This window comes from Chenopodium quinoa, unplaced genomic scaffold, assembly GCF_001683475.1.
Source record: "Chenopodium quinoa cultivar QQ74 unplaced genomic scaffold, ASM168347v1, whole genome shotgun sequence".
Lineage (NCBI taxonomy): Eukaryota > Viridiplantae > Streptophyta > Magnoliopsida > Caryophyllales > Amaranthaceae > Chenopodium > Chenopodium quinoa.
Window position 1 is genome coordinate 458,028 of NW_018744718.1, and position 13,909 is coordinate 471,936.

The window sequence follows — 13,909 nt, forward strand, 5'->3', positions numbered from 1 at the left end:
CTAAACTCAGCTAAATTGAACTGAATTGAGCTGAACTGAATATTTTATAAGAGAAGGAAATTAGGAGCTGAACTGAACTAAGCTAAACTGAATTTCAACGTATGAAAAAAAGGCCTTAGTCATATTAAACACTTAAGAAATTTAGAAATGGCATTTTGTTGCACCAAAAAAGAAAGTATATGTAGTTAATTAAAAATGGAATGGCATAATCTTTTGTCAAACATTTCAAGAATAAAATTTTAAAGTGAAATAATTTAACATTAGCAAGGCGAATATAAGAGAATACAAATAAAAAACCACTCTAATCCTTACATAATTCTGAATACAATAACACTAGTAATAATACTCCGTTTGAAACCTAAATAACTGACTAATAATTACGAAGTACTTAGTAGTAAAATACGGAGTACTACAATTTGAGTAACTACTCTGAAAATCTAGCCATGAAAATTACAGAGTAGCTTTTTCATACATCTTGATTCTTTTTGTGACATAGATCATAGAAGTACACATTAAGATTAGGTTAGTCTAGTAATATTTATTCCAGAACTGGTGAAACCAAACTCATCTTATAATTCCAAGCGTTAACAATAGGACAACCAACACTAGTTCCTCCTTGATATTGTCTATCAAATGGTTTGCTCGGATCAAGTAACGCAACCTCACCGCGGTTTAAAACCAACCATTTTCCGGTCTCGGAAACACACAACAATTTCATACCATCACGATTAAGATCATACAATTTCTTCCAAGAAACACCATCCGATTCCAACATCCAAACATGACTACCAAAACACCACGACAACCTCCCTTTTATCCCATATAACCTCAACCTATCCGAACCACCGCAACGCTTATACGCATCCATCATATCTTTATACATTATAGTAATTCTACTTAACTCTGAATTGACTAAATTCACCCCTACACAATGGCAAACCGAAGGCCAGTATAGAGTATCATTGACAAAAGCCGGGACATCAGCCGGGACAATCGAAGAGCCATCTATTTCATCAATAGACAATCTATCCCACCTGTTATTCCTTAATGAAAATATATAGATTGTATACAAATCAATGTCTTCTACAACAATTCCACCAGATAACCCCAGTAAATAAACAATCTTATAATCATCAATCGAAGAAACATAAGCAAATGCAGCAGTTATCACAACAATATGACCTCTAGGAGTTTGAGGACAATCAATAACATCACTACACTGTTTGGTGACAGGGTTGCAAATATAAAAGTTATAATGTTTGTCAAAAAAACATACCAAACCATTGCAACAACCCAGCACGTGAATAGGTCCACCGTTAAAGGTGAAGTTGAATTTAAAGGTCTCTTCGACACGGCCGTGTTCATCGAGTGTAATCGAGGTGAAAATAGGATGATTGTCGCTGTTCCCTGAGAACAGGAGGAATTGAGGGGATGGAGAGGTGAATAATTTGAGGTGGGTTTTTGCGAATTTTGGGTTAGAAATTGTGGAGAGCCATGATTTGGAGACAGATTTGAAGCGAGTTAAGGGTTTAACTGGAAGTCTTGGTAAGATGTGCTCGAAAATAAGATCGTCTGGAAGAGTTAGGGTTTGGGATTCTGAATCCTCAATCTCTTTCTCCATTTTTGAAAATGAAATTTTAATTGGAAGTTTGAGAATAAAATGTTTTAAAGTTTATGATACTAGAGTGGAGATGAAAACAGAGAATAAATAAGGGGAAAAAAAAAAAAAAAAAAAGGACAGAGAGACTTGTCTCAGAACTTCACAGGTCAACAACTTTTCGAAGTAGTCTAGTACTCTACTACTCTAGCACTGTTTAATAGTTCAGCACTTCAGCTAGTGAAAGTAAATTTTAAATGATTTCTAAAAAAAAAAAAAAAAAAAAAAAAAAAAATTAATTTTGAATGACATTTCGATTGTCCCACACTTAAGTACTTTGTTTATCAAACTCTAAAATATGGAGTAGTAAATACATCTATGAAAATGTTCAATTAAAATGACATTTTCACGATGAACAAATTTTGTTTACTCCGTATAACATGAAAATTGGAACCTTTTGTTAGGCATTATTTAGTTCACCTTATTTTCACTTATTTTAGAAAATTTAAGTTCAGATCACATCACAATAGAAAAAAAAAGTTTAAATCAGAAAAAATAAGTTCACACCAAATCATCGTTTTATGTGCAATTTTTATCGCTAAATATCTTTGATTTCGTAGTGAAAAAAAATTATGAAAATCACATATTAATAAAATACATATTATTATAAATTTAACAAGAATTCACTTAATATATTTTTTCCATATAAATTATCAATTTTTAAGGATTTTTTAGAAAATGACAACACAAAATAAACAAAAATTTGATTATAAATTTCAATCTTTTATTTTAACACCACAAAAAAACAAAAACCGTTACAGGGCACCACACTTTACACGTGTCAATTAACTATCTGATTTTTTTTATATAAAAAAAAAAAAAAAAAAAAACTCCTTACCCCATCCACCACCCTCATCATCGGCGCTGATTTTCCTTGCCTCCATCACCGTCACTCCAATCCCGGTTGTCGACTCCCCCAGACGACTACCCTGGACTGACAAAACCAGCTCTACTCCTCTGCCATAAGCCTCACTAACCCAGCCTCCTGCCATCACCGGTGAAACAACCTCACCCGAGCCCAGCCACCAAGCCCAACCGGCGCTTAAATCATTTCAGCCAGCCACGAAAAAAAAACCAGCCACCTTGAAACATCATAGTCTTGAATGCGCTAGCCCAACCACGACCCTAACGGCCAAAAGCCCGAAATCCACCAATTTTTTTCACCCTTTCACCCTCAAAATGGGTGAAATCGACCATGGAAACCCATAATGGTAAATTTTCATGGTCGATTTGATCGTTTTAAGGGTGAGGAAAGGGGGGTGGTTTTACGCCATGGTAGCCGGGGTAGGTGGGGAAGGGAGCGTTGGCAGTTGGGCTAAGGTTGTGCGTAGGCGCGTCTTGATTGGCTAGGGTGGAGCGCCGACGGATGGGGTAGGAGCGAAAAGGAGCACCGATGACTAGGGTTGGGATGCCGACAGTGGCAGTTATGGTGGTGGGGCTGGGTTTAATTTTGGGGTGTACCTTTGTGTCACACTGGCTTCAATACCATGTTAGAGGACCAACTCAATCAAAAGCTTAAACAGATGATTGAAGCTCAAAAATATGTTTTATACTCTATCAAATAGAAAATAGACAAAAAGAGTAAATAAGTTTTAAAATATAAACATATACAAAGTAACGTGTTAATACTACATAGTAAACATGTAGTTAAACAAAAGGATTAAACCATTAAGCTAATAACCTCAATAAAGAAAACTGAACTAGATAAGAAAGCAAAATGTTAACTATATACTCTTAATAACTTTAGCAAAAACTGATTAGAATCGGTACCTTAATGTCATACTCAACAGTGGCTTTACTGAAGAGGTGAGCCCTGAGTTTTTCAGTCCTAGTGAGAGCATTCTTCTTCTCCACCTCGACTTGCAATTTGGCTCCTCTAAAGGAAACAGCCTACTCTGCCTCAACTCCTGGCAACTGAGCCAACTTTGACCAACCGGCCTTCAGAGCAGCAAGCTCCGCATTTGCTTTTGCAACATCAGAAATGATCTTAGTCTCTGCATCAATTTTTGCTACATTATGCGCTGTTTCGCCTTCCCTTTGTTTGGTCCTACCCCCTTTTCATCTTGGCCTCTTTAACATCCACCTTAAGATATAAACACATACTAAAATCAGATTGATCGTATTTTCAAAAATTTAATAGCAAACTAACAATAAGTCTGTCTAATTAACATTCGGAGTATGTATTTTCTTGGCCTTAAACAAGATAGTATCATCAACATCAGAAAATTATTTGCTACACAACTAGATTAGACCCGTACGCTGACAGATTACAAAAATTATTGAAATGAAATAGCTTATTTGTATTATTTATTTTTGCGTATGTTCTTACAAATTAGATCATAAAAGATATCTATCATCATAAATTACATGAGTAACAAAATATAAAAATGAAAGTCAATCTAATCTAATCAAACCATATGCATACAAATTTAATTATATACCTCTGTATCTAAGAGTTCGAAATACAAAATAAAAATATGAGAAATTCCCTCTACTTTTTACTTCTAAGAGTTTGAATAGCATTTTCATGATGAACAAATTTTGTTTATAAATGTGAAAAACTGAGACTCCCTCTACTTTTTACTTCTCTGTTTCACAATAATCTTGACACTTTATGTTTACATGTGTTTTATAATAATTGTAATACATCCTTATTTAGTAAAGACATATTAATATTTTATTATTTCTTTCTCCTATTAAACTTACTTATATTACATTTTTTTAGCTGAATTGATTTGAACCAAAAATCAATTTAATCTAATCTAATGATTTTATTTTTCCTAATTTTAATTTCAATAATAATATGTGTTTACACTTGAAAATCGTAAAAAGTTAAAAAATCATAAAAATTTAAACACTAATTACACTTATTTACGCGTGTTTTTATCATAAATTTTTAATTTTATACAATTTCTAAGAGTGTATTTAATGCTTATATATAACCCTTACTCCCTTAGGGCTACATATAATATTATCTCTATTATTATTATTATTAGAAAAATGTTATATTTGCTACCGGCGAAACCACCTAGCTTCACATTTACTGCCGGTTTAATTTTTTATTTTATATTACCACCACACAAAATCACATAATTTTAATTTTGCTACCACTTAACACTTTTCGTTACAATTTCCGTTAGTGAGATCAACCACCCTTACTGCCACCTCTCTCTCCTCGAACACCCTCACTACCTCCCCGTTTGCCACCTTCGACCACCGTGATTTTTTTTAAACCCAGCAACCTCCCTACCCCCTGTCGGCCCCACCACCTTCCCTTATCCCCTCCTCGCTGCCGGCTGCCCCCCCACCTTCCCTTATCCCCTCCTCGCTGCCGGCTGCCCCCCACCCCCACCCTTAAACACCAGCTCGACACCACCCTTCCCCCACCCAAAACAACCACCCCCAACCCTTAAACACCAGCCCCAACATCACCCCAACCGAAATCGAGCCGGAAACGACCGATTTTCCCTTTCCCTAACCTGAATGAAGCCGAAAACAGCCGATTTCCCCCATCCCAACCTGAATCGAGCCGAAAACGAAATCCCAAATTCGTTTTGGGTGGTTTTGGGGTGGTTTAGGTTTAGGGAATGCCGAAAACGGTAGGGGAAGGGGAGGGGGTCGATTTCGGTAGGGGGAACGGGGCTGGGGGCAGATTTCGGTGGGAGGAAGGGGAAAGGGGTGGTTTTGGTTCGGGTGGGGGTCGGGGCAGCAAGTACGGGTGGGGGTTCGCCGGTTCGCATTGGCTGCGTTGGGGTGGGAGGAGGGTGGGTTCGCCGGTTCGCGTTGGCTGCGTAGGGTAGGGGGAAAGGAGGAGGGTGGGTTTGCCTATTCGCGTTGGCTGCGTAGGGGAGTGGAAAAGGAGGGGGGTGGGTTCGCCGGTCGTCGGCAGGGGGTGAGGGAAGGGGTGGCAGTGGAGGGGGGAAGGTGGTTTTTATTTTTTTTATTTATTATTATTTTTTTTAATAAACTTAACGGAAATCCTAACGGATTCCGTTAAGCGGTAGTGATTTTTAAAATGCTCTGATTTAGGTTGAACTTAAAGGGGTAACAAATGTAAATTAAGGTCCTTTCCCTGATAGCAAATGTGAAATTTTCCTTATTATTATTATTAGCTCAAAATACAATGGTCAAACAAATGCATTTACTTTATTCCTAAAATATTTAAAGTTCATAACAAAAGTTCTTCTACAAAATGACATCCACAAACAAAAAAACATAGCCAACCAACGATACATGTACAAGTGTACAACCTTTTTTTTAAAAAAAAGCTAAGGAGAACTTAAGGTGTTGTTTGGTTGATATGGTATTTTATTTCTCATAAGCAATTGCATTCTCATTGTAATTAAATTCCCACATTCAATTTCCCAGGAATTGCATAAATTTGTTTGGTTGCTATAAATGAAATTGTAATTCATGAAAATTTTGAATTACCAAGGGGGCCTTGGTAATTTATTCCCATGAATTTGCAATTCCTACATGTTTTACTTTTTATAGCCAACCAAACAACAAACCCCCAATTTCTAAATTCCCCATGATTTTTCAATTCCCCCGTTTTCTTTGTTCAACCAAACAAGGCCTAAATATACATAATACAATTCTTTCCAAAAAAAAATAAAAATGCAAACATAGAAACTGAAAGTACGGAGTGCAAGTAGTGTACAACTAAAACTGCCACTAGTTACTAGTCTACTACTCCTTACATAAGTTCTAATTTCCTAATTACAACACTAGTAAATAATAATAATACCGCCATTTGAAATCCAAAAACTAACTCATTGGTAAATCTAGCCGTGAAATTTTGCCTGAACCGATTACAATTAATACCCAATAAGATAGGATTACATTACATATGCTTGAAATCTTCAATTACATAATTACCGCAAAAACACAAAAAGATTAGGATCGTCTTGTCGCGCTTACTCAATTACGGGTGAAACCAGACTCATCTTGTAATCCCATGCTTTGTATACATGACCACCAAAATGAGTACCTCCTTGATATTGTCTATAAAAACTTTTACTCGGATCAAGTAACGCAGCCAGATTATCATTTGATACCAACCATTTTCCAGTCTCAGAAACACCCAACAAATGCATTTGATCGCGATTAAGATCATACATTTTCACCCAAGACAAATCATCTTTGTTCAACCTGTAAACTTTACGAACACAACACGATGACCTTGACCTAATATTGAAAATATCAAACCTCAAAACATTAGGATCATAAGAATCATAAAACACACACAATTGCCCTTTAATCCCAATTAACTCTATCCTTTTAAAAGGTTGAACCGAATTAAGCAATTCATCAGGAGGTGTTAAAGGAATTTTACTTATCTCAGCATTGACTAAATTAACCCAACAACATTCCCAAAGTTAATCGCACACCAGTACAGAACGTCATTGACCAAAACCGGCACAACATCTCGAGCAATTGCAACACCTTCTACATTATTTAATCCAGGAGTTGATCTTTCCCATTTCAAAGTAGTCAAAGAAAACATATAAACATCAAAATCAACCAACTCATTGACATGAAAATTGTTTTCATTGGATGTCTTTGTTAAACAAGCAATCTTGTAATCATCAATTGAAGAAACATAACCAAACCCAGCACCTATGATTTTTTGGTTAAGGCCGAAATCAGGACATTTAATAATACTACTACGTTGTTGAATAAGAGGGTTGCAAATAGAAAAGTTAAAATTTTTGTCACGAAAACATACCAAACCATTGCAACAACCCAAGAAATGAAAACTAGGACCACCGTTGAAGGTGTAGTTCAATTTAAGCGTCTCTTCGACACGGCCGTGTTGATCGAATGTAACCGAGGTGAAAAGAAAATCAGAGTCGCGGTTGCTCGATAAAAGGAGGAATTGAGGGGATGGAGAGGTGTATAATTTGAGGTGGGATTTTGCGAATTTTTGGGTGGAAATTGTAGAAAGCCATGATTTGGAAACGGATTTGAAGCGAGTGATAGATTTAATTGGAAGTCTTGGTAAGATATTCTCAAAGATTAGATCTTCTGGAATTGTTAGAGTTTGAAATTTTGGTTTTTGTGTATGTTCATCCATCTTTGGTAGGAAGTATTGGTGGTTGTATAAGAGAAAAAGTTGTTTGAGCTAAGAACACGGATTTAAAAATAAAAGAATTAAGCTTTTATTCAATAATAATAAAAAAAAGGATGTAATGATGTATGAAGTAAACAGAGTCCTTTACATATCAGTTGTCATTGTCAACATGTTAAAATCGTTTTCCTCTCTGTTCCACGTTAAATGTTGAGTACTCTTGCTAGAGTAGCTTGCTGCATACAGGCGGATAATAGGGAAAAAAAGAAAGTTTTAAAGATAGAGTGGTAAGACTCATTTGCACCCGGACTAGCCGTCTTTAAATGCTCCGTCCGTTTTTAAATACTTGCTCAATTTTTTTTCCCCACTGTTTTTAAATATTTGTTCAATTTTTTGTTCTGGTCGTTAAATATTTGCCCTATTTTCTTATTTGGAAAGCTTTTACTATACGAAATATTTAATTAATTTCTCTCACTTAGTGGACTCACCATAAATCATATTTAATTAAATTCATATTCTGTCTCCTCCAATTATTCTCTCTATCCCGCCTCATCATCCGTGGACCATGGCAGTATAAATTTTATCCCCATCCTTGACCCGCCAAGTGACTTGCCCAAAGACAACGGAATAGAAAAAAATTACGAAATCAATAGTCCCTTCGTTTTAAAATACTTGTTCCATTTCTCCATGCGCGGAGTTTTAGTAGAAATTAGATAAAGTAATGAAATACGGAGTATAGAGATAGTAGGATTAGTGTAACTGTGTAAGGTAAATCCGTAAATTGGGGGAGAGATAATCTAAAAGTAATAAAATTGAGTCCCACTAGTTAAAAGAAAGAATAAAATATTATAAAAGCTTTCAAAATAAACAAATGGAGCAAGTATTTAAAAACAGTTGTAAAAGAAAAGTGGTACAAGTGTTTAAAAATGAAGGGAGTAATTAATTGATTAAGTTTTTAAATTGACCATACTCAACCCTTACCTTACACACATATTTTGGAGTACTTCCCTCGTGTTTGAATATTATCAACCAAACAAAAATTAAAGTCAGTTCTTAGGAAATGGGCAAGAAATTACTTTTCATGAAATAAAAATAATTACATGTAACCCTAATATTACTATTTTGACAATTGAGGAATATCCCAATGATTGACCTCCAATTGGAAAGGATCTTAAAATCGAATCTCATTACTCATCCTTGTGTACAGATCAATGTAATTAATTAATACTTCGTATATTTCATTAATACCTTTCTCTATACATAGCCTTTTTTATATATATATATTCTTTGTTTCTCAACTGATGCTAAACCTGTGATACTAAATTACTTGTGCTTCAGCAAGTTATATTAGATGCTAATTATTCTACTTTGCTAACCCTATGGCAATGAGAATCATAATTCAAACTGAAGTAGCCAAAGCCAAGGTGTTGAATGTTGAGCATTTGGGTACAAAAGCAGCCAAAGAGAGCATTTATCAGCAATGTTGCTAACATTTTTCACATTGCAATTTGCAAAGCAGTTTTACTCCATTATACAAACTCACATAGTTATGTAGCTGGTACTAGTTTGCAATTAAATTACACGCAAAAGACAAACATCAATAGATCAAAGTACGAGTACTACTAATATTAACCAATCTATTTTATACTTAAAAAAGACTACATAAAACACACTAGTAGAGATTCTTCACTCTGCCCATTCTCTTCAACTTTAACTTAAACTCTTAGAAGGCACGAAGATATCAAGTGCACAGGCCATTTAGCATGATAGACGATCTTTTCACTTCCCCATAGCTGCAAAGCACGGAGAAATCAAGTCAGACAGGCTGCTTAGCATGAAAGGCAATCATCTCAGTTTCTAGTAGCTGCTATATGTAAAATATGTTAACTGATTTTGTAAATATATTTATGCATGCAGGTTTATATGATAACAAGTTTCGAGTTTCTATATTGCTGCTTACAAATGATGAGTGAGTTTTCTTTCCCAAAGAAGATAGCCTGCATGTATCATACATATGAAATCTAACATCACTCTCTGGTTCAATTTAGCACACTCAGTCACATAGCTAAAGAATCAAGAGTTAAGACACATTAGGATTGGCTTATACCAAAGTACCCAAACAACTTATATAAGAAACTTATAATTACTTCTATTTTAAAAGGAAATTTTGTCAACAACTACCAATTATAGCCTCTGTTTTGAAAACAACTACCTTTTAATTTTTTTTTTTTAAACAACTACCACAAAAATTTTAAAAGTTAGAGTAGCACTACCACATTAGTATTTTCGGCTAGAATCTCCGGTGATAGGGGTCCACTTTTCACCTATATAAACACTTATATAGAGAGGAGAGAGAAACTCATATTGGAGGAAAAGGTGAAAAGTGGGTCCCTATTACCGGAAATACTAATGTGGTAGTCCTACTCTAACTTTTAAAATTTTTGTGGTAGTTGTTTTAAAAAAAAAAATTTAAAAGGTAGTTGTTTTCAAAACAGAGACTATAATTGGAGGTTGTTGACAAAATTTCCATTTTAAAATCCTTATGAAATGTCCAATACTCCAATACACCGAGCATAAAATAGAAAACTGTACATATATGAAGGAAAGGAGAAGCCGAGAAGGTAGAAATCTGAAGGTTTCAAACAAACAGCAAGTCATCCCAGAGGAAAAACTATAGAATGTATATCTTGGCCACCTAACTGAAAAATTATTAAGGGCCTGGAATGCCACTTTAGAGCTACTTTACTTCAGTCATTATGGGAGTTCATTCCATATAATCTATAACGATTGTTCCTTGTAGATCGTCATCCAAAAGTATTGCCAAGAAAGGACAATAACATTTGAAAGAATGTGTTCTTGATGTTAACATCCCCTCATAGTCTCATGTCCTATTAACACAAGATAATACCATAAAAGAAATGTTTATGGAAATCTTAAAGCTTGGGACTGTTCAGAGAAAATTGCTGCCAGAGTTACTAGAAAAAAGTGGCATCCAAAGGTGTAACAAGTCTTACATATAGAGAGTTTAATTTGTGGTTAAAGCTTTCTACAAAGTAAAGCTAGGTTACCTAAACAGATGCGAGAGAGCTCAATAGTCAATTACATATGACAGGGGAGTTTTAAACAATGGATCACCTGTTTTCATACTAGTTTTCCCAGATAATTCAAACAAAATGCTTGCAAATAAAATCAAAGAGGGAGAACTACAAACCATATAAATGATATAATGGTATCTAGAATGATTACAATGAGAAATATGGAGCTTTCAATCTGAAATTTTTTGCTCTTGCAGAAGGTGTCTATTATGAAGTAATATAGTAGTATAAATTGTAGAAATAATAACCCTCTAATTTATTCTAATGGAGCTGTAAGATATCGAGCAAAATTGTCAATGTACATGTTCTTAAAATGAGCTTATGGAAGATTGAACCATGAATTTCAGATCTTGAGCCAAAACTCTCTGCTTAGGATGCCCAAGACTCCTAGGATTAAAGAATGGGGAGACAACTAATATTTGACAAGAGCTTACCACATGAAACATCTAGACTGTATAACTTTTTCTTGTCTAACGGACATGCTTTTGCCCGTTACCCATCTCAACATAAAAGCATAAATCATAACTAAGGTTACTAACACTAACAGTGTCAATAACACAAATAAAGCTATAGTCCTAATGTTCAAACAAAATAATTGTGGATGAACATCAATCATCAAGCAAAGGAAATTCAATAAAAAGCAACTAAGCAAATATAAAAGTCCAATGACATTCAGCAGCATGATTTATAATTGGAGTAATATTAACCAGAACATTACCAAAATGAGAGCATTTCTTGTCTTGGCTTTAGAAAGGCGAAAATAAGCTTTCAATATAACCTTTTGAGTGAACTATGTGATCACCATTATCGAAAGCAATACCCCCTAGAGCCATTTGTGGTGTCTCCCGACTTGGATCGAATACTTTGAGTTCCTTCTTAGTATGAAGCAAACACTTGCCACTCTCAGAAAAACAATAGTATATGACACCAGTAAGATTGATAGTGAACATTTTCTGCCAAGAATCCCCATCACTAGAGTGCTTCAACATCCAAACATCATCTTTAGCAAATTCAGGTGTTGTACAAAGCAACGACAAACACCCTTTCAACTCCATTAACCGGATTCTCTTCAAATTTATAATCTTCTCCTGCCACTCATACTTATCCAACCAATCCATCGACGGCAACTCCTTAAATTGTTTTGTAATCAAATCAATCCCAACAACAGGGTTGTGGTTGTGGTTGTGGTTGTGATTGCCTCCCTCCAAACAAAAATTTCCAATGAACATGTAAAAAGTACAATGAATCAACACTACCAAGTCTAACTCACCACGTGCAAAGCAATCTTTAATAGTATGTGGGAAATAACACAAAAAAAGATCAAATGATACCATATTTTTGTCTAATTTACCAATTCTTTCCCAATTTCCAGCATTCATAGAATAAACATGAATATGAACGTAAAAACGAGATACGAACAAACCGAGAATTTTATAGTCATCAGTTGAGGATTCATGATAGAACAAGCACCTTGACCTGGACCATATACCCTGTTTTACACCTTCAGGGACCATGATCTTTCGATGGCGGCGAGTAGCCGGGTTACCTATAACAAAAGCGTCACGATCTCCTACTTCTTGGACATATAAACAAACAAGTCCATTACAAGAACCCACAATATAGAAGAATTCAACTTGATTGTACCAATTTTCAAATTGCAATTCATCCAAGTATCTAATCTTGTAATTGTTATTATCATCATAGTCTAACAAGTAAAATTCATCTTCCGTTGCACGATTACGCCCAGCAAGTACGATAAATTTAGGGTGGGAAGAGGAGAATTGGAGGTGGGATTTAGCAAATTCAGGGGAAGAAATAGTGAAAAGCCATAATTTGGAAACAGATTTAAAGCGAAGTAAGGATTTTACCGGGAGTCTTGGAAGGATTTCTTCCAAAATGAGATGGTTTGGAAGAGTATTATTGTTGATGCTTCTCATTTTGGCTACCGTGTTCAGGCAGTGGAGGTGAGCAGTATTAGAGGCGACTATGATTTAAGAACAAGGGTTGGGGACTTGGGTTGGGGCTTAGGGCTATTATAATTGGAAACTAATAGGCCATGTTCAATTCACGATAAAAAATAATCCGATCTAAATTACTCGCAACTTTGGAGTATTATTTGTGAAATATAAAATATTTCAAAGTTGCGAGTAATTTGGACCGAAGGTAGTATTTTTATTTGCATTACTAGTAAATACACAGAGTTTTAGGAGAATGATTTAATAATGTCCGTGAATGAATAATTTATTAGGGTAAACGTAACGTGGGGATTATGATAGTAGAGGTAATTATTAAACGGGTCGGGTCGAATTTGTGTTGGGTCAGAATCGAAAAACCAGTCCACTTCTTGGGTCGGGCCAAGCTTGGGCCAGATTTTTGGTGCCCAAACTCGACCAAAATGGCTGGGTTGTGTGGGTTTTCGGGCCATTTTTGGGTCATGCAAAAAAATTAACTAAAAATGCAATCGCAAAGCCGCCAAAAAAAAAAAAAAAAGGGTCGGATCATGCTAACTTTGATCACCTCTACATGAAAGTGAAATTATATGAGAGAGTAGTGGAGACCATGAGAGAGAGAAATGATGAATTAATTTGAGTGGGGGTTTAAAGTACCTTGTTGACTTCACCTTAAAAAAATAATATATTCAGTAAAAATAATTTCAATTTAGTAAAATTAATTTCAGTTCAGTTAAACTAAGTCATTTTAGCAAAAATAGTTTTAGTTCAGTAAAAATAATTTCATTTCACTAAAAATCAGTAAACCTAACGAAGAAATATAATAGAAAATCATTTAAAATAATTTCAGTTCAGCAAAATTAATTTAAGTTCAGCAAAATTAATTTAAGTTCAGCAAAAAATAATTTAAGTTCAGTAAAATAATTGCAGTTCGACAAAAATAAGGTGAAGTAAACAATAACTAAGAGAGAAATAATAAAATATAATACTCTGTATAAAGCTACTATATATAGCAGTGATGCAAATAAAAAAAACACCCTTAAAAGGAAAGTGATGTAATTAAAAAACAAAAGGAGTAAAATTCAATTAAAATAATTTAAGTTCAGTAAAAATAAGTTCAGTTTATTAAAAATAAATT

General features: G+C 34.8%; 3 protein-coding genes across 3 annotated transcripts; all 3 read right to left on the reverse strand.

The window, feature by feature from the left end:
• Positions 1–273: 273 nt before the first annotated feature.
• LOC110703150 (putative F-box/kelch-repeat protein At1g12870) lies at positions 274–1,898 on the reverse strand. The gene has a single exon (XM_021880894.1). It carries the CDS (start codon positions 1,619–1,621, stop codon positions 539–541), a length of 1,083 nt encoding a protein of 360 aa, XP_021736586.1. The 5' UTR covers positions 1,622–1,898; the 3' UTR covers positions 274–538.
• Positions 1,899–3,547: 1,649 nt separating this feature from the next.
• On the reverse strand, positions 3,548–7,733 carry LOC110703066 (F-box/kelch-repeat protein At3g23880-like). Its single transcript, XM_021880826.1, has 3 exons — positions 7,018–7,733; positions 6,648–6,844; positions 3,548–3,651 (listed from the first exon to the last, which is right to left on the reverse strand). Exons 1-3 carry the CDS (start codon positions 7,731–7,733, stop codon positions 3,548–3,550), a joined length of 1,017 nt encoding a protein of 338 aa, XP_021736518.1.
• A 1,457-nt stretch (positions 7,734–9,190) lies between these two features.
• Positions 9,191–13,412, reverse strand: LOC110703151 (F-box/kelch-repeat protein At3g23880-like). Its single transcript, XM_021880895.1, has 2 exons — positions 11,541–13,412; positions 9,191–9,520 (listed from the first exon to the last, which is right to left on the reverse strand). The coding sequence occupies exon 1, from the start codon at positions 12,757–12,759 to the stop codon at positions 11,569–11,571; it is 1,191 nt and encodes a 396-aa protein (XP_021736587.1). The 5' UTR covers positions 12,760–13,412; the 3' UTR covers positions 9,191–9,520; positions 11,541–11,568.
• Between the last annotated feature and the right edge of the window lie 497 nt (positions 13,413–13,909).